General features: G+C 32.2%; 2 protein-coding genes across 2 annotated transcripts; both read left to right on the forward strand.

Moving 5' to 3' along the window:
* The first annotated feature begins 1902 nt into the window (after nt 1–1902).
* LOC139527852 (uncharacterized) lies at nt 1903–14137 on the forward strand. The gene is made up of 9 exons (XM_071323530.1): nt 1903–2005; nt 5011–5030; nt 6069–6136; nt 6719–6844; nt 9238–9338; nt 10602–10683; nt 11596–11706; nt 13258–13373; nt 14072–14137. The coding sequence occupies exons 3-9, from the start codon at nt 6073–6075 to the stop codon at nt 14084–14086; spliced, it is 615 nt and encodes a 204-aa protein (XP_071179631.1). The 5' UTR covers nt 1903–2005; nt 5011–5030; nt 6069–6072; the 3' UTR covers nt 14087–14137.
* A 6812-nt stretch (nt 14138–20949) lies between these two features.
* On the forward strand, nt 20950–25274 carry LOC139527849 (putative leucine-rich repeat-containing protein DDB_G0290503). The gene is made up of 2 exons (XM_071323527.1): nt 20950–21746; nt 22734–25274. The coding sequence occupies exons 1-2, from the start codon at nt 21071–21073 to the stop codon at nt 23099–23101; spliced, it is 1044 nt and encodes a 347-aa protein (XP_071179628.1). The 5' UTR covers nt 20950–21070; the 3' UTR covers nt 23102–25274.
* The last annotated feature ends 2489 nt before the right edge of the window (nt 25275–27763 follow it).

Below are 27763 nucleotides of genomic sequence, written 5' to 3' on the forward strand. Positions count from 1 at the left end.
TAAGCATATTCACTTGCGGAAAAAGTATATTCACCGCGCAAAACGTTTTGTGCTATTACGTGCATGATTTTGATAAAAAAATGTTTGATGTACAATTTGTTTTGGTAAATAAATGTCATTGCATACATTTCTCTCGGAATATGGAATAAAAGAATTACTGTCTATTGTTTCGGTAAATATGTGGTTAAATTGACTTTTAAAAACTAATATTCACTTCTTCGGCCGTTGGCCTCAGTGAAAATCAGTTTTTCAAAAGTCAATAAAACTATTTACCTCATCAAAAGACAGTAATTGTAGAATATTCAAACAAATAACAAAATTTGTGTTTTAACAATATTTTTTTGGTCAAATAAGCAATTCAAGGGGTTTTCGTTAAAAAAACATACTGAGATGATAGGGAAAATTTTAACTTTAAAAATTTATTTGTAGCAAGAATCATCAACGTCGACACTATTTTTCTTCTTATTTTTCGTAAAACATATTATAAAACCTATCTTCTCTCAATTTATTTCAAAATTTTATTTCATAATTGTTTTAATGCACACAAATGTGTTTTTTCATGAACAATTAAACCAAATTCAGGCAACTTTCAACGACTCATAGCTTGGATATACAGATATGATTTCACGTCCCCTCACGCATTCACGGTGTCCTCAATCAGAATCGATCCCCTCACGCATGAAATAATGACAATATGAATTTTTAAGATTTATTAAGACGTCTATCAACACCGGAGAGCGTACACGTCGATCAAAACGACATGCATACTCATTGAGCGAAAAAAAGAAGTAAATTGAACTTGTAGGTCTGTTAATAGAACCATTTCAAAATTCAAATGTCACTTTTTTATGCCATTTCACGTGGGGCAACTGATTTTGTATGAGTTCAACTCAACGTACAACAGTAATAAAATTAACGGTACCAATTTTCCTGCACCAGATGCGCATTTCGACAATACATGTCTCTTCAGTGATGCTCGTGGCCAAAATATTTGAAATCCAAATCTTATATAAAAGATGAAGAGCTATAATCCAAAAGGTCCAAAAAGTATAGCCAAATCCGTAAAAGGAATCAGAGCTTTGCATGAGGGAGATACATTCCTTAATTTATAATAATTTCTATCATTTTGTAACAGCAAATTTTAATAACTTAAAAAAATTCGTATTTTCATGCCAGTACCGAAGTACTGGCTACTGGGCTGGTGATACCCTCGGGGACTAATAGTCCACCAGCAGAGGCATCGACCCAGTGGTAGTAATAAAATTAACGGTACCAATTTTCCTGCACCAGATGCGCATTTCGACAATACATGTCTCTTCAGTGTGGCCAAAATATTTGAAATCCAAATCTTCTATAAAAGATGAAGAGCTATAATAGTAAATGATACATGTATCTCTTCGTTAAGGTATTCACCAGAGCATAGCATCATCCGATTTTCAATATTTTGATCAGTTGAATAAAAAAAATTGCGTTACAAATGTTCATAACTTTTGAAGCGGTGACAATTACTCCACTCAAGCACAACCGGAAAATCCTTTCACGGGTTGTCCTGCAGAACCAAATGTTCTGCATGTGTAGATTACCAGCCGTGCTTTATTGATTAGAACCTGGAAATAATTTACTTTGTAGATTTACCGTGACAAAGTAAATTAATTTCACGTGATTTTCAATAAATGTTTTTCAAGTCTTAAAAACCATATCAAAGGAAAACATGCTTTGCCAGACAGCTATTTGCAATATGTTACTTAGAATTTCTATTTTTAAAATCATTAATCATACAAAACGTTGTTTTCATACTAAATGCTCTTTCTTTATATAAAAATATTAACAACTTTTGTTCGTGTGAAACCACTGGAACTAACACAACCATGTGTTACAGCTGCATAACTCGCAAATACTTGTATATATAAGTATAACGTCTCTTCTAACGCGTCATTTAAGAAGTTTTCCTTCAAGTGTACGATTGTGTGATTGGAATTCTCCAGTTTTGACAACTATTATACTTGTAAGTAGAGATTCACAATTATATACAATATTTTTCTTACCAACCAACTACCTTCTGCAGTATCAGGAATTATCATTGATTTTGTCAAACTTATTATCTAATTTTAAATAAAACTGAGAAATACTATGGATTCTCCATACAGAAAAAGATTACTATAGCTGTATTTGGTAAAACATTTCGGAATTGGGTCCTCAATCCTTATTAACTTCGCACTTTATTGGGTCTTTTAAATTATTTGATTCGAGCGTCACTGATGATTAGTCTATTGTAGACAAAACGTGCGTCTGGCGGAAATCACATTTAAGCCTGTTATCTATGATTGGTTTCGTGCCCATATCATATTTCATTTTAACTGATTTGCTCCATTGTTCTCAAATGATTATTTGCTCATTTATCAGTTAACACATATTTACCGGATGTGTTGTCTCATAAGCAACACGACGGGTGCCACATGTGGAGCAGGATCTGCTTACCCTTCCGGAGCACATGAGATCACCCCTAGTCTTTGGTGGGGTTCGTGTTGTTTATTCTTTAGTTTTCTATGTTTTGTCGTTGTACTAGTATTTGTCTGTTTGTTCATTTCATTTTTAGCCATGGCGTTGTCAGTTTATTTTTGATTTATGAGTTTGACTGTCCCTCTGGTATCTTTCGTCCCTCTTTTACCATAAAATGATGTCTCTATATTTGACGACGGTATGTCGCCATCTATACTATTTGTGTCATCGGTTGGATTTCTCGTTGACATAAACTTAGCAACTCCTTTATCTCATTCTCAGTCTAGTTTTACACGAATCTTACTTATTGACGTTAATAGTTGAGTGACCAAGCCAACAATTTTTTAAAACTTTAATGGACCCCCTACCTGCAGGATAAATCATGATTTTAAAAAAGAGAAATGTGTATTCTTTAATTTTTACCTGGTCGTAGAATTGAAATTTGCATTTTTTTTAAAATAAGGTCAAAGGTTAGTGATTGCGTTTTTCAATATTGTCAATTTATTTCACAAGAGGTAATAAAAAGTCTCCAAATAATATCTGAATTGTCACTAAAGAAGAAATTTATAATGAAATGACACCTTATTTTCAACAGAATTTGAAAATGATAAAACCAGCAAATGTCCCTGTCACGGTATATATCAGTATATGGGGTTGCATATATCAGTATATGGGACCGGTTATACATGTCTGATTAATTTTCATAATTAATATACATGAAATGCATCTTGTTTATTTCTGCCAAAATTAACTTCCTTCTGAATAATTTTAATAAAAAACGGAAAAAATAATTCAAAGAAAATCCACTTTCTCCCTATAATTTATAAAAAAATATTTCCATGTTTTTTAAAGTCATTTGTAAACATTCATAATGTATGTATGATTTTTTTAAAAGAAGTTGCACAACTGTAAATTGAAGATACAGAATCATTGCAAGGCTAACTTGCATACTTGTCTTCTCTTCTAGACTATACAAGAGTAAGAGAAAAATGTGATTATCTTATTATTATAATGTACTGTGTTACAGTTCTCAAAAAATTATCTTCCTTCTCCTGATTAAAAAAAGAAAAAGGTGATTCTAAGAAAATTCGTAATTATTACCCAGTCCGGGTCCGGCATTTAGTCCGGGTCCGGCGTCCGGTCCGGGTCCGGAGTCCGGTCCGGTCCGGGTTTCAGTACGTAGTTTGTCATTTCCTTTCATTTTTAGTCAGGCTTTGTCAGTCTATTTTCGATCTATGAGTTTGACTGTCCCTCTGGTATCTTTCGTCCCTTCTTTTTTTAATTTTTTTAACCAAATTGCAAGTTGTTTTATAAAACCAAATATTTCATATTGTCATTTTTACATTTTGTTTTAATCCTAATAAATTCATATATATATATATATATACTAATTTGTATTTGTTCAAATGTCAACCAAACGATGTTAGATCTGCAACTAACTTTTTAAAAGCTTTATATTATAGAAGGTGGAAGACCTGAGTACGTCATAATATGCATATAGATGCCTTAGTTTACGAAGTTGCTGTATGTGACATTTCAATTTTCCTTGACCTCATGTTGATGGTTGAGTGACTACTTGAAAAAAGTTTTTGTAAAAAAAATTATCGGTCTTATTATGAGTTATATGATAACTATATTTTGTATATGTATACCTTGCAAGTTCGTCATGCCTGCCAGGCAGTTTCACTTGATATCGCCCTCATTTCATGGATCAGTGGAAATGGGTATAAGTTTTGATTATCAAGTCAATATCTCAGATACTATAAACAATACGTCTAGATTTCTATTTGAACCCATGAGTTTAACCTTTTTAACCGATGTTTGTTTGTGAACTGTTACAACACTGTCCCAGGGAAGAGGAAGGTTGGTACCTTGAAATTGGTTTAAGCTCGCAACATTCTGTGGTTGCCCGCCTATAATCTGTAGTTTAGTGATTGTCATTACACCAGTTGCATATGTTAGGGGAGGCTTTGGATCCTGCTGACATTATTACTCCACCACATTGTGTATGTATTGCCTGTCCCAATGCTGTACCCTTTAACCTATTGGTGTCGTTTGTTGATGTGTTAAACATTTTTAGTCGTTCATTAATTGGTACATAATTATTAGTTTTTCTCGTTTGCATTTTTTAACATTTGTCATTTCGGGGTCTTATATACCTGACTATGGTTTTGCTTTTTCTTAATGTTGAAGGCCGCACGGTGACCTACAGCGAATACTTTCAGTGGCATTTTCTTTCTTGTGGAGAGTTGTTTCATTGGCAATCATACCTCCTTTTCTTTAGTGTATGTATTAATTTGCTGATTCAATTACAATTTACAAGAAAAAGATTTTATTAACAGTTAAAGGGAGTTCAATAATTAAATTATTAATTCAGTCAATATAAGGAAAGAAAAACAACAAGTGTCACTAATCCATAATATAAACCAAGCAGAACAGTTAACAAGTACTTTATTTCAACTTCCTATTTAAGTAGCACTTCATTCAAAAAATTCATCTTTCTACCAACAGGTCTGCTATTACACATTCTAGTAAGTTTTCAATTATTTTCTTACAAAACAGTATTCTTGTTATTTTAATTTTTTCATTACAATAAAAAAGCAATACAGTGCTAAACCGAATCATATATAAATCGAAAACATGTATAAACCAAACATGTTTAAAGCACCGTCATACCAACTGTATGCGTTGTGAATCTGATAAAACCGAACATCGGCTAAAACTGAAAAAAAAAATCCCCGAAGAGGTTCGGTTTAAACAGGTTTCACTCACTGTAACAGAGTTTTTTATCAGATAAATTTCAGCTCAGAAAAACGTCAAATATGCACATACAAATTTAATTGTTAGATAAAAATCTTAATTTACTTAAACAATTTACTAACACTTGAACTAGTCTTTTAATTTCTATGTAATGTTTTTTCTCTCACAATAGTCCATTTTTTTTTGTCATTGTTATGTCTGGTTTTGACAGATTTATGTTTTTTGTCGAATGCCAACTGTCAATACTCTCTCTGTCATAGTTATCAAAGTTACAATAAACTATCATTATTCAAATCAAACAAACAAAAACACGGTGTTAATAGGCGGAAATGATTTTAGAACATTTTTGACATGACACACAGACATTCGAACATCGAACAGACAAAATATATAAACTATGCTAGCAATGAAAAATCGGTTTAAAGCAATAATTCATATTTAAGTGTACTGAAAGTTAAAATCAACTACGTTAGCCTACGACATATGGCTTTGTTTTTACAGCACAGTAACACATATATATTCGAAATTAGTAAGTCTAGTGCACTGTCAAGCACTATTTGGGTTCTGTTACATTTCCTTTACAGAAAAACTTCCCTGAAGTATTATATTTTGATAGAGCACAACATATACGTAACATTATAAGAAACAAGTCATTAATCTGTATTTTAACGTTTCTTTCTAAATAACGCCATATTTGTAGACGAAACGCGCGTCTGGCGCAAACATAAAATGTCTACTCCGTATCGATTATAAGTTTATTTCTAAATAACCTGGAATATAGAATTGATATAGACGAGTTTTCATTTCAGTATTATGATGAAGTGTTGTTGTTTGATTGTTATCATATTTTGCACAACTGATGTGTCAAATGGCGGCAGTAAGTATCCTTTATGTTTAAAATGATGTAGTGAAAATTAGATATTAAGCTGCTATACTCTCTCATAATATAAAAGTTACCATCCTTTCACTCTGATCAAACGTTCTGCATTCGAGAGCCAAATGAGACAGACAGAGTTAGAACCTTTTTATGTTACAGATATTCAATCATGCTAACACAATCATCTACCTCTTGTTTTGATAGTAATTGGGGGATACACACCTTCAGTTTATAACGACAATATCAGTACTTTTGTCGAGCTACAGAGCTGTACACAACTGTTCAACACTACATTCCTAGGTTGACATAAGAACAATAAAAACAAAACCTGCATTTAAGAAGAACTAATTTTAAAACTTCTAAGCAGAGTTACGAGCATCTCGAGCAAATTTAGTGAATTTATATATATATATTTTCTTAAAATTAACACAATTCTTCTTTGTGTCCTATATTCAACATGGTTAAGCAGATCAATTTGAGAAATAAGCAATGACTTTATATCTATACTCCTATTGTTTAATGTTAATATATATATATCAAAGTAAAGTATGCTATATTGTATCGGAGTACTGTACTTTTCAGCTCTTTCCGGGATATGCATTGCCTCCAATGGTACCTGTGGCAAGAAAGGTGTTCCATGTAAAGAGACCTTCGGGTCTGAATGGACGGTTAACGGGAATTGCTGCAGAAAACGACCATGTTGCAAATGTAAGTAGAAAAATAAATCAGGCAATAGCTTTTGTCACTGTTGATCACATCGAATGAAATTGAAAGGAGAATTATAGACATAGATAGTGTTTTTGCAGAGAAAAAAAACAAGCATGGAACAGTTTCGCATTCCCTTTTTTAGAATAATTTGTGCTCAACATCGCTGATGATGTCGTTTTGTACAACCAACAAAGACAGAAAATCTACATGTGACATGATTATACTTACAATACCACAACATAGACAGAAAATCTACATGTGACATGATTATACTTACAATACCACAACATAGACAGAACATCTACATGTGACATGATTATACTTACAATACCACAACATAGACAGAACATCTACATGTGACATGATTATACTTACAATACCACAACATAGACAGAAAATCTACATGTGACATGATTATACTTACAATACCACAACATAGACAGAACATCTACATGTGACATGATTATACTTACAATACCACAACAAAGACAGAAAATCTACATGTGACATGTTTATACTTACAATACCACAACATAGACAGAAAATCTACATGTGACATGTTTATACTTACAATACCACATTTGTAATTTTGTAGTCGAAGATAAAGCAATTAATGAAAGCAGTTTAAGCTGCCATCTTTTCCATGAAGATGTCTTTATGTTACAATCTTTAAAAAAAAAATTTCTGTTCTTCACTTGTGTTTTGACTTTACGTCTGCATAGTTCACACATGTGAAGCACATATGTGTGTTTACATGTGTTTATTTTGCAATTACTTTCATATTCAATAAATGAATGTCAACTTATTTTCATTTAAAACTATTGATATAGTTAGAAGAAGAAACGCCTTACGTCAGTGTAAATGTTTTCAACATAGGTTTATTGATCAACTCAAGTTTTGATAAATTAAGTATGAATTTTATAAAAGCAATCAGTTTGCCCTACATATAGTTTTTTTTTCTTGTAAAAAACTGAATATAAAGTGTATTTTGTCAACCATGTTTGTCTTTTGACTTCAAGGATTAGAGTTTGCAAAAAAGAATATTTGCGATAAAGGTCATTTATTCAGAAACCATTAAAACATAATACAACCGAATGTTATGAACAATTATGTAAGTAACAAAAACTGATTAAATGACAATAATTTGCAAAGGAGTGAATTATTACAGTCACCCTCAACAAATGAAACAAAATGTTTAAATAAACAAATATTGTGTAATAAAAGTTTGAAATCATCATCATGTGAAATTCATTTTTTTATTTTGAAAAATAATATAAATAAATATAAATATGTTAAAGAATCAAGAGAGTAGATTGGTAGGAAATTAAAAATCTTCTCTATTCTTGAGAAAACAAAAATGGCGTTCGCTTGCATTAGGTGTAATTGCAAGAATGCTGGCTATTTTGAACCCATTTGAAGAAATAATATGCATATTATTCTCATTGGTTAATTAGATATCAGTAACAAAAATCATACTAGTAATTAATTTTGACCCTGTTCATGAGATGACCATAACAACCTCATCTGCTTGTAATCAAAAACTTACATAATTCGAAGACAACCCCATGCGAATTTACAGTTTCATATTACTCTTAATATGACTAGTTTCCTGACAAAAGTATTTTAATGTTCCATAAAATAAGTTTTTGTTTACCTTTAATAAGTCATGAAAAGTTTGGAAAACTGGATGTCTTATCTGCTTACTACTTAATTAGGCAAATTGAACGTGGCCACTCAATTCAAGCAATAGATTATTCTAAAATAGAATAAAATATGAATGTAATGTGTACGACAATTGTATTCATATTTTGTTTTATGTGCTTGAGCTTTTGATTGGCTGTTTGACTTTTGTGTAGAATTTTCCTCAGTATTTTTGTGATTATTTTTTTTGGCTTAGAAGACAAATTCCTTTAAACATCTTTTAGTTTATCATATTAAGAACATTTGTGTGATTTGATATTGTGTCATACTTAAATACTTTTCAATGTCAGTATCAAGTTTGCAGTACTTGTCTATCCCAAATTCATGTATTTGGTTTTCATGTTATATTTGTTATTCTCGTGGTGTTTTGTCTGATGCTTGGTCCGTTTCTGTGTGTGTTACGTTTCGGTGTTATGTCGTTGTTCTCCTCTTATATTTAATGCGTTTCCCTCTGTTTTAGTTTGTTACCCCGATTTTGTTTTTTTTTCCCTGGATTTATGAGTTTTGAACAGCGGTATACTACTGTTGCCTTTATTTAAGTTTAATAATATATTAATTGTCGACATTCGCATACAATGAAGTAAAATGTGTGCCTGTGTTCTTTTTTGTTTAACATTTTTAATCTTTTATGGTAAAATGACATTTTGCAACATTTGTTCAAAGTGATTGATTCATTACGTTATAATAATTAGGCCAAGTTTGTCCAGAGAAATTTGATCTTTTACCAACCCAAGCAAATGGTACTCATTGTTATTACTATGGTGATTCTAGAATACAGTGGGACGCTGCCCAGGTGAGTATGTTAATAAATGACTATTAATCTGTAGGCACAAAATAAGATTAATAAAGGTAATTTTGATATATTTATCAAGTGATATTACAGAGTTCTTAACTCCTGACTTAAGTAATTTACTACGTTATAAGCGTAATGAAAAGTTATCCGATTTTTCATGATGATTTGAATGGTGTTGTTTCTATATTTAATTTATGCAATAGGTTGTTGAAGTTCTTATTAATTTTGGATAACAAAGACAATTTTTATATGTGAAAAACCTTGTGACGCTATTCGTGATGTTGAAATCAGTTGAACACCATTTAATCTGAGTGAACAATGATATTTTGATAGTAAAATAATAGTACACTAAATGGCTAAATGGTCTTTGGCGTAATACCGACTTCAAATAGACCATTTGCGCGTTGACGACGTACTTTGACCTATAATAATGGTTTACAAAATTTTTTTAAACTGACTTGGATTGGATTTGGCACTCATACCACATGTCTTTATATGTATTTTAACTCCGGAATTTATCTTTTTTCTACAGATTACCGTATCTGTGGTAGAACATCCTGGTACTCGGTCAAGGAAAACCAAAAATATCAATCTGCACAATTTGGAGGGAAAGTTTTCTGTTAAATGCTTTCTATACACGACTTTTTCCGAGAAAACAGTAAACTTTCCCCCAAAATTGCACCGATTATGTATTTGGTTTTACTTCTTTTGGTTACTCGTTATTGCCTGCGTACCTGGATATCATACCACAGTGGAAACTTGTCGAAAAATTATAAACCGGGAGTTAAAAGTTGGTATCATGATAATAGTCTACTTGTCTTGATATGGGAGACATATGTAGATAAAAAAAAAACGTGTTTACCAAAACAAAACAATCAGAACAATATATATAAAGTATATGTTGAAACTTTTAACAATACTGACTGGGCATATACGATGACTAGTATTGACACTCTAAAAACATTTTTACGGCTTAAACTTATTATCTACTGTATATTTGTTTTTTTTTGTGGTTGTCAATTTTCGTGGATTAAGGAAAACTTCCATGTTATGGATACCTAATTTCGTGTTTTTGCTTAAGTCATCATGAAGCCTTAAAAAATGTGTCATTGGTGGAATATTGAATTTCGTGGTTCATCTTAACCCACGAAATCAAGAAAACTTGGTAATCAACAAAAATCAATGAATCCACAGTACTATGAACAAACACATTTAATGAATGAAATGTAAAGATAATATGAATGTAATCTTACTAAATTTCAGTCGAGTTGTGCCAGTACACCAGGTGCCTATATGTGGACACCGAACACTGTACAAGAAGCCAATGATGTAAGAGATGGACTCAGTAAGTTGAGAATATAACACAAATTCTGTTTGAATGAAGTTATTCAGTAATTACGAATTACAAAAAATCAACAAATCAATAAAATTTGTGTGAACGAACTTAATCCGTCATAATCCGTTATCACGAATTTGAAAAAAAATGTGACAACGAGTATAATCCGTGATTAAGATATACAAAAAACTGTTATAGCTTCTACCACAATTTTGTGATGACAAATTTAATCATTAAATATAAAAACATTTCAAAATGCAAAATAATAATTTTTGGTAGGAAATTGCAAAGGTACAAAATGACTTGCTTCCGAGTATGTAAGGAACATTGTTATATAGATTGACAAGGAAAGAACTTCGAACAAAAACAAACAACTTTCTGGCTCTAATAAATTCTCACTCAGGAAAAAAAATCATTATTAAGATTACTACGGATTACTCAGGTACGTTGATTTTTACATTGAATATGAAGTGGAAACAACATTATATTTTTTTTATCCGGGTGTTAAAAACAGGTAATACAGGTGAACTACGAAGGCGATGTTAGAAACATATATGTAACTTAGTAAATGATGATAAAAAAAACATCTCATTTAATATGGGCTTTTTTATATGTATATTTTCTACAAAACTTTTTTTATACTGGCAATATTTTTTTTTTAAAATCTGTTCCCATATGGTTAGGCGACATAACAATTAACATCGTTGATGGTTTTCGTTACCTTCAACAGTATTAATGTATCTTGTTTCTTTGAAAAATTCCAGCCAGGATTAAGAGAGTTATTTCCCATCAGTTTCGCTAAGTATTAAGTTTATCAAGTTTTAAGGATGTTTTTGAAAATATTAATCGGAGTTGGTATTTATGTTCTTACTTTATTTTTATTCTACTGATTTTCAATTTTACATTTAATTCTTTTTACAGTCTTTGGTTCTTCTGTATGGACTGGTGCAACTTTTAGAGTGAAGGATGGGAATTATACATTTTCCATAGAAAATGGAACATCTTTTGTTAATTCTGTCCCATATGGAGAAGGTAAATTTGACTTATTTATGATAGTTCATCGAAAGTATCACGATACTTGGATAAGACAGTAAACAAATAACACAAAAAAACGTCCGAAGAACATTACATGGAACAAACAATAGATGTGAATAAAAAAGGGGCAGAATAATATTGATGGACTAATAAGGATAACCACTTTTACATTAGGTACTATATAACAAGATAGAATTATAAAAACATATTTTTTTGGAATGTGACCTACCGAATTGGACTGACAAACTTACATTTATAACCCGACGGTGACTACTATTTGAGCAGTATTTTCGTATACACTTCCAGAGCATTTGATACCACTGCTATTTGTATGTACATGTATATGTTGTGTTTCGTTTACTGCTGTTTTCTTTAAGTTGAATTTCGTTTTATTTTCAAGGTATTGCCAATAGACATAAGAAGATGTGGTATGAGTGCCAATGATACAACTCTCGATCCAAGTCAAAATTTATGAAAGTAAATCATTATAGGTCAAATAACGGTCTTCAACACGGAGCCTTCCTTCACACCGAACAACAAGGAATAACGTTAGTTTTCGACTAATGGGTTTGAAATTCGATCGCTTTTGTATATTTCGCATGTTTTTTAATACAATCTAAAAATGATTTCGAAGAAGACAAGTATTCTTTAAAAATTCTGAAGATAGTAATCGAGGAAAGCATCGGGTTTAATCTCACTTGAATAGATATCAGTGACTATCGAGGACAGAGATATTCTTCAATATATTGTTGAAAAATATTCGAATATAAAAGTGTCTCTATAATAACAGTAAGGAACAATTCATTTATGAGAATATGAAACTAACAGCAGACATATGTTCCACAAGACGAGGCAGCGTATACATTGAACCTGTTTTTTTTTATTTGACAGGAGGATTGAGCAAGTTTGTTTACTATAGTCGCCGCCACGTATATTGGCACAACGATTTTTGTCCAAAATTTCTTAAATATCGACCGCGTCTACTCGAGATCAGGTTTTTCAATTAGCGGAAGAAAAACCCGTTCCAAATATCAAATACTGTCCTACCTTTTATTGTGTATGCACAGTATAATACTGACCTTCATAATCCAAGATTATTGTGGAATCCGACATTGTTATAACCGGAAATGTTGCCGTGGAGTTCTACGTGCTCTCAATTTTATTGTGTCTCTCGGAGCTTTTGGTCATCTTTACGTAAAAAGCGTGGGAAATTGCATCATCAATGACAAGGACATTACCGGAGAGTAACGAATGTTATGCAATAAGGGATCCTCATAGAAACCAAAATGGCGGTTTTAAATGTAAATAATATTGAAAAATGTGAAGGTCAGGATTATACAGTGAAAGCACAATAAAAGGTAGGATATTTGGACACGATTTTACTTCTGGTATATGAAAAACATGATCTCGAGTAAACACGGCTGATATTTTTCTTTTTTTTTTTTAAAAAACATTGAGCCAATTTCACCTGACGGCGACTATAAATTGGAATTGTCCTTTTAGCGTTATTGTATACGAAATAAAAATAAATATTTGGTTATATTTCAGAATCCTTTACCCTTAATGCTGAAGCAGTCTATGTGGAGATATTTTTTAACAATAGGTATATTTGGATTAATAGAGGGCCTTCTCATCTTAATAACTACGTATGCAAGTGCAAACGAGTAAGTATACTCTTTTATTTAGCCATTAATTGGAAATATTATATCTCCTTCACAATTTTAATATATAACTACTAGTAAAACATCACCATGAATCATAAAAACTTCAGTAAAGGTCGCAGACAGGTTAATCTCGACTGGCATTCGATGGTATGTTTTTTTTTTAAATAATAAATGCCACTTATAAGCATGTTTTTAAACCAGGGATTTCGGGGTTATTACCCCTCCGACCCCCCCCCCTTTTCCCCACCCTCAAGTAAGCATTTGATGCATTTTCAGATTCATTACTCAACTACTTCCTGTTTACAAAACACTTGTATCATTTGAAACATGATAGCCAAGTTGACAATTTTTATCATAATTTCGTAGGAAATACAATCAAATGATCTCTTAATTTTGTTTCAGGGTTTATATAAATCAGTTGTAATATTTGATGTGTTTTAAGAATCATCATCGAACAACTTTCTGTAGTTAGTTGAAATGTGTGATGCGTTTTTATATAAATCACGTTAAAACTTCCTGTTAGACGTAACCTTTAAGCGATTGGTTGTACCAATAGTAAACAGTAGCTCACAGATTCATTTGTTGACAAATATTATCTAATCTATGCAAATACAAATCATGCAATCTCAATTTTGAATTATTAGATATAAGTCATTTTTATGTGAATGATGTTGATTTATAGTATTGTGTTTTTTCAGAGAGTTTGTCCGTAGAGAGGATGATTGCCATTGCAGTACTTGGTGAAATAAAATTATTAAAGAGGATTTTTCTTTTTCTTTTAAAAACAAAATAGAACGGATATATCAATGTTGCACAAAACACAGTTTGAAGACTCCCCACTTAAGGTGGTGCCTAACACTACAGGGAGATAACTCTGTAAAATCAGCTAAATGTTTTAATTACAATGTGTTGTTAAGGGTATATTAAGCTTCTCATTGATCAAAATATGTGTTTGTCAAACTGCTATATAACCAGTGTAATTTTTTGGATAAAACGGTTGGTTCAAATTTTTTAACACAGGGAGATTTCATTTCCCTGCTAAAATTTTTTACATTTGCGTCAAAGGGTCAAAGTAAATACTTTGTCAAAATGTCAAGAAAATTAAACGAGCCAAATTAATTTTAGTTTAAGTGTTGGGTACCACCTTAATATAATTGATGTTAATGTCGACACCCAAGCGAGTTATACATGGTCAGTGAAATCCGCGGGGATGAAACGTCAACCAGTGAACCACACACTTTCTCGAACACATTCCATTGGATCCTTAGCAGTTTGACAAACAATTATTTTAAAAGCTTGATATACCCTTACCAATTGAACGAATTTAAAACATTTAGCTGATTTTACAGAGTTATCTCCCTGTATTGTTATGTACCACCTAAATCGGGAAAAATTAAAGGATTGGGGCAGGGACGATAGTATATATATTCGTAGTCAATGTTGTCACTAATAATCTAAAAGGAGAAATTAAGCAATAATTGCAATTACAATCATTAAACGTTATCTAAAGCCGAAACCTCTCGTTCATAAAGCTTCTTTATAGGCAAACACACTAAGGGAAATGAAACTTTGGAAATTATAAGACAAATAGTCCATACATGAGAGCTGCTGGAATAATTTTACACACGAAGAACCAAAAGCTTGCAGTTTATCTCTATTCAAATAGGTGTATACATTGTGTCATTGACCAAATTTATTCGATCAGTTTATGTTCACTTGTGTTAATATGTCATTTGATTGAGTACGGTCATAACAGTTGACATTTTGTAGTGTCTCTTTCTATGTTTCACTATTGTGTAGGATAAAGGTGAATGTTGGTACCTATCAAAACATTTCAACTCACTGTACATCTGTTTGCACCTGTCCTAAGTCAGGAATCAAATGTTCAGTGATTGTCGTTTTTTAAGCGTTTCTTTATAAGTGCTTTCTCGTTCTCGTCTTCATGACTTAAGCCCTTTTTTTCTTCCGTTAAACTTTATAAAGTTTTACACTTGTCATTTTAAGCCCTTTATACATTGTTTTATCCCCGGCTTAGTATATATCTAGGATTTTGATTGGTTAACGCACGTCGTTACAAAACCCATAGCCCCTGGGTGTTGCTAACCCATATCCCCGGCCGTTGCTAACCATTATCCCGGGGAACTTCACGCAAGTTTTCCTAAGTTCCATGATTGCTCCTTGTGAAATATTGAATTCTGTAAATTATCCATGATGTTTGTAATTAAATATTTAATTCATTAACGATTTTGTCCTATTATGCCGATCATTTACACTCATTTCATTAAATGCATCACTTGAATGCCACATTTTCAAGGAGTGGGACTACTGCCGTTGATTAGAACTGCACATTCTGGAGTTGGCCATGGGGGCATCCACAAGACATATAAGGAGTTAAAAAACAATTTGCCAATATCAGCAGAGAAAAGTCGTACTGAAACCACAAAATAAGTTGTTCGTCCTATCACTTCTACAGACTTTAATTCCCGTTGTCAAGTAGACCTTGTTGACTATCAGTCATGTCCAGATGGAGAATACAAGTGGATCATGCACTATCAGGACCACTTAACCAAATTCAGTGTACTGTGCCCTTTAAAGACAAAAAGAGCAGCTGAAGTGGCTTACTATCTCACTGGTATTTTTCTGCTTTTGGGAGCTCCACATATACTGGGCCGATGGCCTGTAAAAACATCAAAGGTGTTGTGCTTGATATTGCAGAAAATGGATATAAAATCTGTTTCATGAGTCGAAATCAAATTGAAAAGATTCAGAGAAAGGCATTGACAATATTGGACATACAAGAGAACACAGAGGTTAACGTCATAAACACTTGAAAATAAGAACAGAAAAACAAACACAATATAAATTTAAAAAAATACGAAAGATAGTGAGTTGTACAAGTTATTATCTTTTTCTCCACAAAATTTGTACAGGTTATTACTTGTACAATTATATTTATACAAGTAATAACCTGTATGATGGCATCATACAAGTAATTACTTGTATGAAAATTTTGTACAAGTAATAACCTGTACAGAATAATAAAATGTACACGACATATATATATATATATATATAAGTACGTCTGAGTCAGTGACAACTCTACAACAGATGTATCCATCGGATCTCCATCAATGATGGTGATACATGGCTGTGTACATAATGTATATACAACTCGTCTAAACATCAATCCAACAATGTTAGATCTATAAATTTGCTTTCGCAAATTGTTGGTTCTTCCCTCGCCGGGATTCGAACCCATGCTACTGTGATATCGTGACACCAAATCGCCTGCACTGCAGCTGTCCCGCTAGACCACACGACCACCTGTGCTCTCAAAACAAAGAGCTTTCGCTGGCCGTGTGTTACCTTTCCTCGTCAGTTTTTACAGATCTAACATTGTTGGGTTGATGTTTAGACGAGTTGTATATACATTATGTACACAGCCATGTATCACCATCATTGATGGAGATCCGATGGATACATCTGTTGTAGAGTTGTCACTGACTCAGACGTACTTATAAATATAATTATTTTCTGTAACTGTATATTACATTAATTTGTAGGATCCTTTACTATAGATAATTTAGCTGATCTGTAACAATAACATCTTCATGCCTTATATATCATGTACTGCAGTACGCCGCTAGATTAAAACTGACGAGGAAAGGTAACACACGGCCAGCGAAAGCTCTTTTTTTGAGAGCCCAGGTGGTCGTGTGGTCTAGCGGGACGGCTGTAGTGCAGGCGATTTGGTGTCACGATATCACAGTAGCATGGGTTCGAATCCCGGCGAGGGAAGAACCAAAAATTTGCGAAAGCAAATTTACAGATCTAACATTGTTGGGTTGATGTCAACCCAACAATGTTAGATCTGTAAATTTGCTCTCGCATTTTTTGTTGTTCTTCCCTCGCCGGTGATATATAAGACATGGAAATATTATTGTTATCTTAGACTAAATTATTAATCAGTACACATCCAACATCCAAAGGATTTAGTGTATAAAGACGTCATTAACAGTCAGAGAAAAATATAACCTGGTGCAATGCCAAGATGCAGGTACGGACAGATTGTAGAGCAATGGATGTGCATATGTATTTAAAAATAATATTTCTCATACGGTTGTGGTCTGTTATCTATTTCTTGCATGAAGAGATATTTCTCGTGTGATACGAAATAGTGATACGAGAACTACGTTAATTTTATTGGCTTATCCAGCATCATGAGACGAATCTACATGTACGACATTTCCATTGACTATTCGTTAGGTCATTGACGACATTTAAAGGTAAAGACGATGTGCATTTCATCCATGGCAACGGACAATTGTGATTTCTTCAATAATATACAAAACACTCACACTTTTCATCTGAAAATCTTCTTATTGTCAAATTTTATTAAATTCTGAAGCGTACAAAATGTTTTGAAATGATGATACAGTTTAACTCCGGAATATGACATATGACGTCATACGGGTATGTGCGAAAGACTAGACCAACGATTTGTGGAATTTTTAATTTAACACAATGAGAGTTTTGACCATAAGAGAAATAGAAAAACTCTTGAGAATTGGATATAAACTCGCGTAATTTAATGCCGAGGCTCGTTTATTATTATATTGAAGTTAAATAACTGGAGTTGATATCAAGCGATATCCAATTCTCACTCGTTATGAAACCTATAATTAGTTTGATTTTAATTAAATGATAACAAAATCTTAAGTATAAAAATAAGAAGATGTAGTCTGATTGCCAATGAGACAACTCTCCACCAAATGTCTACTATAGGTCACCATACGGCCTTCAACAATGAACAAACATCGCAAAGTCTGTCATAAAAAGCCCCAAAGTAACAAATGTTTAAAATATCCATTTCATTATCGTCCAACGCGATGTCACTTTAACAAAGTCTGGCATCAACTACACATTCGATGTATTAGGATTTAAAAGATCAATTTCAGATCTTAAGCAATGACAAAGTCTTTTTTCTGACAGTTTTAAGCTTCGAAAATATAGTTTGAAAATATTTTAACAAAGTAGAAAGTTTATCTTCAAGTCAGTACCTCAAAATATCAGACCAAAGCGAAGATAAAAAAATATTGAAAAACTTACTGAAGATTAAAATTTAATCGTTATATATTTAAACGACTACATATTTAACTTATATACATTGTACATTGTATAAAAATTATATAAAACTGCTTGATCAATGGGGATTTACATGCCAGAACTAACCTTCGTTGTAAGGTTTATATGTATTGTAAATCTTTACGTTGACGATAACCGACTATCAAAATTTAAAAAATATTAAAATGAAAAATATATAATGGACGTACATCAGCGTTGTGCAATCTACGCAATACAATCACATCTTTATATTTTTTTTATTTTAAAATATAAACTAAACCAACGAAAGTTAACCCTTTCTACCTTTTTAGCTCACCTGGCCTAAAAGGCCATGTGAGCTTTTCTCATCACTTGGCGTCCGTCGTCGTCGACGTCGTCGTCGTCGTCGTCGTCGTCGTCTGTCGTCGTTAACAATTTTTCAAACATCTTCTCCTCTGAAACTACTGAATGGATTTGAATGAAACTTAACATGATTGTTCCTTAGTATATCCTGCACAAAAAGTGCGCTTCGATTTTTGATCCGTCAAAAAACATGGCTGCCGTTACTTAAAATAGAACATAGGGGTCAAATGCAGTTTTTGGCTTATATCTCAAAAACGAAAGCATTTAGAGCAAATCTGACATGGGGTAAAAATGTTCATTAGGTCAAGATCTATCAGCCCTGAAATTTTCAGATGAATCAAACAAACCATTGTTGGGTTGCTGCCACTTAATTGGTAATTTTAAGGAAATTTTGCAGTTTTTGGTCATTATCTTGAATATTATTATAGATAAAGATAAACTGTAAACAGCAAAAAAGATCAGCAAAGTAAGATCTACAAATAAGTTAACATGACCAAAATTGTCAATTGACCCCTTAAGGGGTTATTGTCCTTTAATGACAATTTTTCACAATTTGTTCATCATATTTGCTAACTTTAAAAAATCTTCTCCTCTGAAACTACTGAATGGATTTGGTTAAAACTTAGCATGGTTGTTCCTTAGATTATCCTGCACAAAGTGTGTGCTTTGATTTTTGATCCGTCAAAAAACATGGCCGCCGTTACTTAAAATAGAACATAGGGGTCAAATGCAGTTTTTGGCTTATATCTCAAAAACGAAAGCATTAAGAGCAAATCTGACATGAAGTAAAAATGTTCATTAGGTCAAGATCTATCAGCCCTGAAATTTTCAGATGAATCAAACATCCAATTGTTGGGTTGCTGCCACTTAATTGGTAATTTTAAGGAAATTTTGCAGTTTTTGGTCATTATCTTGAATATTATTATAGATAAAGATAAACTGTAAACAGCAAAAAAGATCAGCAAAGTAAGATCTACAAATAAGTTAATATGACCAAAATTGTCAATTGACCCCTTAAGGGGTTATTGTCCTTTAATGACAATTTTTCACAATTTGTTCATATTTGCTAACTTTAAAAAATCTTCTCCTCTGAAACTACTGAATGGATTTGGTTAAAACTTAGCATGGTTGTTCCTTAGATTATCCTGCACAAAGTGTGTGCTTTGATTTTTGATCCGTCAAAAAACATGGCCGCCGTTACTTAAAATAGAACATAGTTTTTGGCTTATATCTCAAAAACGAAAGCATTAAGAGCAAATCTGACATGAAGTAAAAATGTTCATTAGGTCAATATCTATCAGCCCTGAAATTTTCAGATGAATCAAACATCCAATTGTTGGGTTGCTGCCACTTAATTGGTAATTTTAAGGAAATTTTGCAGTTTTTGGTCATTATCTTGAATATTATTATAGATAAAGATAAACTGTAAACAGCAAATATGATCAGCAAAGTAAGATCTACAAATAAGTCAATTGACCAAAATTGTCAATTGACCTCTTTAGGAGTTATTGCCCTTTAAAGACTTTTTTCACAATTTGTTCATCATGTTGACTTACTTTAAAAAATCTTCTCTTATGAAACTGCTGTATCAATTTCAGCCAAATTTAGGCTAAATGAGTTTCAAAGTTTCAGAGTATCTAGTATAAATTTTATATTTCATTTCCTTGTATGTCAAGAAACATAGCTCCTATGGCTAAAATAGAACATAGGAGAAAATGATTTTTTTTTGCTTTTGAAGAAAATAGGACGATTCAAAGAACATTTAAATAAATTGAAAAGCCAAAATAATCATTGATGAGAGATTAAACCAAAAAAATTCAGGTGAGCGATTCAGGCTCTTGAGAGCCTCTTGTTGTAAATCTATCTGACTTTGTCAGTATGGCATGACTCGAAGTCGCGATTTCTTCAATTTTTGTAAGAATTTCGGTGCCAAAAATATGTCACACTATTTGTGTTAGAAAGCCAATCAAATAAGACTTGTGACAGGTGATATTATTTATCAACAAGATAGATATAGGAAGATGTGGTGTGAGTGCCAATGAGACAACTCTCCATACAAATAACAATTTAAAAAGTAAACCATTATAGGTTAAAGTACGGCCTTCAACAGTTAACTTACACAAGGCCGATGCAGCTTGTTGCGTACAGATCTTGAGACATTCGAAAATATATTCAGCACGCGAACTTACAATTATACTGCTGTTATCTCAATCTGATTCAGTTGAAGTAAAATGATTCACCTTGCATGTTTATTAAGCTTCTGTAGTTTTGTACTTGGATTTCTGTTGGACTCCGAACAAACTGTTAGTCAAAATACAAATAAACCATGCCTTTTAGTTGATGACTTTTTAGCCGAAAAGAAGGAATTGAAGCATCAAATAGACCAGCTAGAACATGACAGCGAGCAAACAGTTAATGCGTTAACAAGACAGATACAGCGCAAGTTTTCTATTCTCAATGAGAAAATAAATGCAAGTCTCAGTCTTAATGATACTTTAGATCTAATAAAAACATGGGAAGTAAGATATCTTGCAATTGAGGAAAATAATGTTCAACTGAGTAAAACATACGCTACACTACAAAAAATTTACAACAAACAGGAGTCCGCTCTTTCGGCGCTATGGAACAAGTCTATTGAGATGGAGAAAAAAATCTCCAAACTTGAACACTTAAAAAGTATTAATCAATCCTTGAATTTAGAAAACGTTCAGAATCAGCTAAAAACTGTTGTGGAAAAAACCAACACACTTTCAAATAATCAGTATGCAAGAGATCAAGATTTCCTTGCCCTGTATAATGTTACATTGCATTCAGAAAAAAGCATAACGACCTTGGACGGGCGAATGTCAAATTTATACAGTGAAATTACGATAATGGAGGAAAAGGTGTCGAGGAATAGTAAACAAGGTATGGTATTTAAATTCTTTGATCTCGTGATTTCAATTTTACCAATATTATAAATTCGTCAAATACATGTACATCTTCCAGATGCTCTCAAGACATACTTATAGCTGTCATATATCAGGCAATATCAATAATAATTTATTATAATATGATTTCTTACACGTTTGATTTTATATCAATACTGCAAGAACCGTCAAAACGACCCCATTGTGTAATGGTCCCGTCATGTTGATGTGAAATGAATTAAAACGAAGCTTTGTAAAAAGACTAATACACCGAGCCGGAAAACTTACGCGATAATTCACATGGCAATGGTCTGCAAGAACACATGTCACCTTACACGGACACCTTATCCTGACTCCAAGCCAACCAGTTTTTCTCTCACTCTTAAATGTCGCTTGCTGGAATTTCAACCGAACGGTCATACACGTGAGAGGTTTAGCTAGCTATAAAACCAGGTGTTATCCACCATTTGCTACATAAGGAAATGCCGGTACCAAGTCAGGAATGTTACAGTTGTTTTACAATAGTTTGGTGTGTTTGAGCTTTTGATTTTGTCAGCTGTTAAGAAACTTTCTGTTTGTTTTTTAATTTACTTGAAGATTAGTGTTTTTGATTTTTTGTATTTTGCTAAGCGGAGATGCAGCAAACACCTTTTTTCAAGTAAGTGGGTTACCGGGATCACAACCACGACATCCCGCACTCGAAGTGAAAATCTCCACAATGATTACAATTATACAGATTATTTCCTTAAGAAATGTTTTACTTGTATTATTTTATCACAAAAAGGGCTTAAGAAGAATGCCTTTGATCGTCAGGAAAATTTCTTAAAACGGATGAACGAACAGTTTATTTAAAGTGGAATAAAAATGAATTGGTTTTCAAAGCTTTTTATGTCATTTATCTATTTCTTTTATATGTTTTATTATCTGTGTGTGTAAAAGTTTATGCTTAAAATATTGTACTGATATTTCGGTATTTTATTTTCAGTCGCGATGACAGCTTGTGGTCAAGCGGATAAAACTTACATCAATGATGAGTCGGTCCAATTCCCTTTGTTACACAGCATTGTGGGAATAAATAAAACATCTTCCTTTAAGTCAACTGGAAAGTTTATTTGTGAAATTGCTGGCTTATATCAAGTATCTGCTTTTCTCAGATCACCAACCTCTGGAAAAAATTTCTACTTGAAAAAAAATAATGATGTGTTGTCTACTTCTGGAACACAATGGCACAGTACTCCTGCTCACTTTACTAGCGGTGTTGCAGGCGTAGCAACGTTACAGCAAAATGACACGATTCATATCCAAGTGTCCGGTTCAGTCTTCGTGGTGTTTATTCGTGTGTTACCATTATAAAAATTAAATAAATTGTTAACTTGACCCGAATTTGTAAAACGCAATTGTTCATTTCTCTCATCTACCAGTCCACAAGGGTGACCAGGGAATAGAAATATGGTAATTTCAGATCGTTTCATGGTTGACAGTAAAATCCTGCCAAATCCATTTCGGATGTGCGGGATGTATGAGGATGCAGCCACATCCGGTCCGAATGGAACGTTAGATTCGATGCCTAGTGTATAGATTACAAAACAGACATAAAGTTTTCTTTTACTTTTATGAATTTATGTATTGATCCAAGTTTTAAGGATAAATACACTGTCTGCAGTTCTGCGATTAACTCTAAATCCAAACAGAGCATTAGTTAATTTTTATTCCATAGGTTTAATCATTATTTGATTTAAGATACTGCTAAATAATTTGGATATACAGTTAAAGAAATTCCTCTGTAATTGCTTGGCTTACATTTGTCACCAGATTTATGTACTAAAGTTATGTATGCAGAATTCCGTGAAGTTGGATAGTATCCTGTTTTCAACATAAGATTAAATAGTTGAGCATATGCTTTGGTAGTTACTAGACTACTAAATTTAATAACCTCGTTCAACACACTATCTGGACCGCTTTTCAATTTTTTAAGTTTTTTACAATACATTTAATTTCAGAGCATGCAAGTAATAGGTCTGTCTGTCTCCGGGTTAAAAGAAATAGTATCTTAAATATTTTTTCAGCTTTTGCTCAATTTTGGTTTGAAAATCATTATTTATTTGTGAAAACTTTCCTTGATTTTGGAAATGTTTAATTGTGCTTTCACTGTCCTTTAACATTTCTTTTAAATCATCATCTCCATCTATAATTTTTTTTCTAGTGATTTTAGTATTTTGCAGTATTCTTGAGGATTTTTATTCATCGAATCTGAAAGTTGATCAAAGATTTTCTTTTTATATTCGTTTTTGTTTTGTTTCGTTAACTTTCTAAAAGATTTGAGTATACAGAAATATTTATGTTTCAGTGAACAGTTAAAGGGATTTTGTCTTAATTCTTTTCCGATATGCATGCAGGATTCTTTTAAACCATTTTGAGTTGTGGACATATATTATTGTATTGAATGCGAGTTCTCTCTGGTGTGTACTTAGTGCCTTAGTGTCCTTTTGACTTAAGATTGGAGGGGCAATGAATATTTTTGAAATTTATCTAGGCTCAGATCAAAGGAAAAGAGTTCTGAAAAAGACATAAAAAAGAAAAAAATCGGTTTTTAATTTTTTTTAAAAACCTTGGGTCCGAGATAACTTTTTTGCCTTAAATTACTAAAATTCAAATGGTCATTTATTCACCTTATATAACTATTATTGAACTATTTTCTACCTAAATTAGCAAGAAGGAAAAAAATAAAAGAAATACTGCAAAAGATATTTGAGAGAAAAAAAAGTTCACTTGAAAAGATATTCTGTAATGTATTGTTGATTTTTGTTTTATTTTTAAAGCCTTTCTTATATATCCTTTTTGTCTAGTATGTTTTTATTATCGTACACATATAAAAATGTAAGTTTATTAGTATAATTTATTTTTTTAATGTACATTTTAATAACTATATTACAATCATTTTGTTGGTGCTGTAGCACTCATACTTTCCATTAGAATACACACAACTCTATTATTTACTGATTCCCCCCAAAAAAACATTCAAAAGCATGAATTAATAGCGGTTTTAACGACATATATGGGCGTTTTTCAATAAAAGCGTACATTTCAGACCTAAAAAAAAATGGAAAATCAACTTGTCTAAAATTTAATTTCAAGAGTTATTTTGAATACCTCTATAATAGACCTGTTTGTAAACAAAAAGTGCAATCTTAAATATTCTTTAAAATGATATTATTTTCATAATTTGTGTACTGTTTCGTAGGGGACTACGAAACTTCTTCTAAACACACATATTTTTTGCAATTTTAAATGTCTCCTATAGACATTCCAGTTTGTTTACTTTAAATACTAGAAAAATATCATTTTTTTTTCTCAATTAGAAAATCATTTTTATCGATAAAGATTAGACAGTACTTCACATATGAAGGTTCAACTCATGTTACGTAGTGGACATTTTGATGCGTTTCGTAGTGGACAAAAAGTTTCGTAGTTGACATCAACCCTATTATATGTTAATAAAAACATAATAAAAATTACATGAAACTAACCCTTGTTATTTGTTTTGCACGAATATAATTGAAAAAAGATTAAAAAAAGACTCCATGGTAGTGGTAGTGTCCACTACGAAACGTTTTTCTCCCATACTTGTTTCGTAGGGGACCGTTTCGTAAGGGACGTATTCGCATGCTTTATTTTTTCCCCACAATCCCTATATTGTAATAGTAACAAGACTAATTGTATTCATCAAAGCATTTATCAAGCTGTACACTGATATTTTTTTCATAATTTTAAAACCAGATACTGAAGGAGATTTGACCCGTTTCGTAGGGGACATTATCAAAAATACGGTATCACTCTGGTCCATTTGATGTGCTCAATTTTTCTTACCAACAATTTAATTGCCGTTATAAAAGCATCACTTCTTTTGTAAGACCCTAATGTTTATATCTCTTGCAAACGAAAATTACATTGATTTTATAAAACTGTTTATTGGCAAATTTTAATGACTTCGTTTCGTAGTGGACAATTTGTGAGGGACACACCTTCTGAAATTAAAAAAACCTATATTGAAAGCTGTTTATTAGAATATGTTGGCTCTGAACATACTTTTGAATTATTAAAGAACTTATGTAAAGTAAAAAAAAACATTAATTTCTTAATTTTTTTACGATATTTTAGAGTAAGAATGTTGGACAGGCGGTCTAGGGACATGCCATTTTGGTTGTTTTGGACCATTCAGGAGTCAATATCTTATCAATCCCTCTAAAAAAATAAACTGTTTCTTTGACTAAAAATGTTAAATCTAATTCAATGTACTGACTGCACAAAAAATTACTTGCAAAGATCAAACACATTTTTTTTAAAGTGGCTAGGACAAGAAGATACGTTTTTATTGAATACGCCCATATATGAAAGATGCATACAAAATGCCGCCTTTTCTTGCTTTTAGGAGTGGATCCTAATATTTATTATTGAATACTATCAAATAAATTTGGAGATAAATGAAGAAATTAAAGTTAAACTGTCTTAAATGACATTTTATCTCTTTTTCCGTTTTTATTCAATATGTATATCGAAGTTGCTTTACACTTATACATGAACAAACATTAATCAGAATATATGAAAAATGGGTTATGGTTACATGTAACGCGTTCTTGTGTTAGACCTTTCTTGCCAACTTTGATTTGTTTATGAAGTGACCAAATTTCCTTTTCTCTGTGACTTTCAAAATTCAATCTGTATTATTTGTCCACAAATAAGTATAGACAAAGATTAGTCTATTGTGTTTGAACTAGCTAAGGCCATATGCACTGCTGATATATTAGTCTGTGTGGCCTATAAATCAACGCATACCATCTCTATAATACAGTGATTTTCTGGTCTCTGCAGATATAGAGTTGTGGTTTTTACAGACCAGCGCTGTATTTCTAAAGTCGAGCGCTAGAGACGTTTAATCCACAGTTGGAAATTTAAATATTAAAGCTGTGTCCTCTTAATCACTTTTCAATCCTTTATCAAATGTTAATATCGTCGCATGGAATACGCGCCACTGAACGTTTTATTAAAATAAACATCCAACAATCACTCAGTCAAATGCGAACCAAATGCGGATATATTTTTTTTTAACAAAGACTACCAAAACCATTTAATGGATAAGGGAGATAAATCGAACGCATATGTGACATGTAAATAAACGAAACTCAACGTAAGGTTACGCAACATTTAACAACACAAAACCAATTGAACCACAACAATAAACTCCAAGGTTGCAAAATGAATATTGAATTGTTTACTGTTGTCTCTAAAGACGCTGCAATATCGGTAGAAATTTTTACTACATAAAATTACAGCATCCTAACGATACGTTCGTCGAGCTTCGTCCGTTCGTAAGATGTTGAGAAACCTCTATTAAGATATAATTATTGATTCCTGAATGGTTCAAAATAACCAAAATAGCATGTACCTAGACCTCCTGTTCAACATTCATACTCTAAAATATTGTTTTAAAAAAATGGTAGAAATAAATGTTATTTTTACTTAATATAAGTTCTTAAAATATTCAAAAGTATGTTTAGAGCCAACATATTTTAATAAACAGTTTTTGATTTTAGAACGTATGTTACTGACATTTCTGATAAAATGTCCACTACGAAACGAAGTCATTAAATTTGGTTAATAAACAGTTTTTTAAAATCAATGTTTGCAAGAGATATAAACATAAGGGTCTCTTACAAAAGAAGTGATGCCTTTATAACGGCAGTTAAATTGTTTGCAAAAAAAATTAAAGCACATCAAATGGACCAGAGTGATATCGTATTTTGGTTAATATAAAAAAGAAGATGTGGTATGATTGCCAATGAGACAACTGTCCACAAGAGACCAAAATGACACATACATTAACAATTATAGGTCACCGTACGGCCTTCAACAATGAGCAAAGCTCATACCGCATAGTCAGCTATAATAAAAGGTCCCGATATGAAAATGTAAAACAATTCAAACGAGAAAATAACGGCCTTATTTATATAAAAAAAT

This window comes from Mytilus edulis, chromosome 6, assembly GCF_963676685.1.
Source record: "Mytilus edulis chromosome 6, xbMytEdul2.2, whole genome shotgun sequence".
In the NCBI taxonomy this organism is placed as follows: domain Eukaryota; kingdom Metazoa; phylum Mollusca; class Bivalvia; order Mytilida; family Mytilidae; genus Mytilus; species Mytilus edulis.

Coding starts and splice junctions, on each gene's coding strand:
- LOC139527852 (XM_071323530.1), top strand. CDS start 6,073: ATGATGAAGTGTTGTTGTTTGATTGTTATCATATTTTGCACAACTGAT. Junction 9,339..10,601: donor TACAGTGGGACGCTGCCCAG/GTGAGTATGTTA, acceptor ACTAAATTTCAG/TCGAGTTGTGCCAGTACACC. Junction 11,707..13,257: donor TTCTGTCCCATATGGAGAAG/GTAAATTTGACT, acceptor GTTATATTTCAG/AATCCTTTACCCTTAATGCT.
- LOC139527849 (XM_071323527.1), top strand. CDS start 21,071: ATGATTCACCTTGCATGTTTATTAAGCTTCTGTAGTTTTGTACTTGGA. Junction 21,747..22,733: donor GTCGAGGAATAGTAAACAAG/GTATGGTATTTA, acceptor TTTTATTTTCAG/TCGCGATGACAGCTTGTGGT.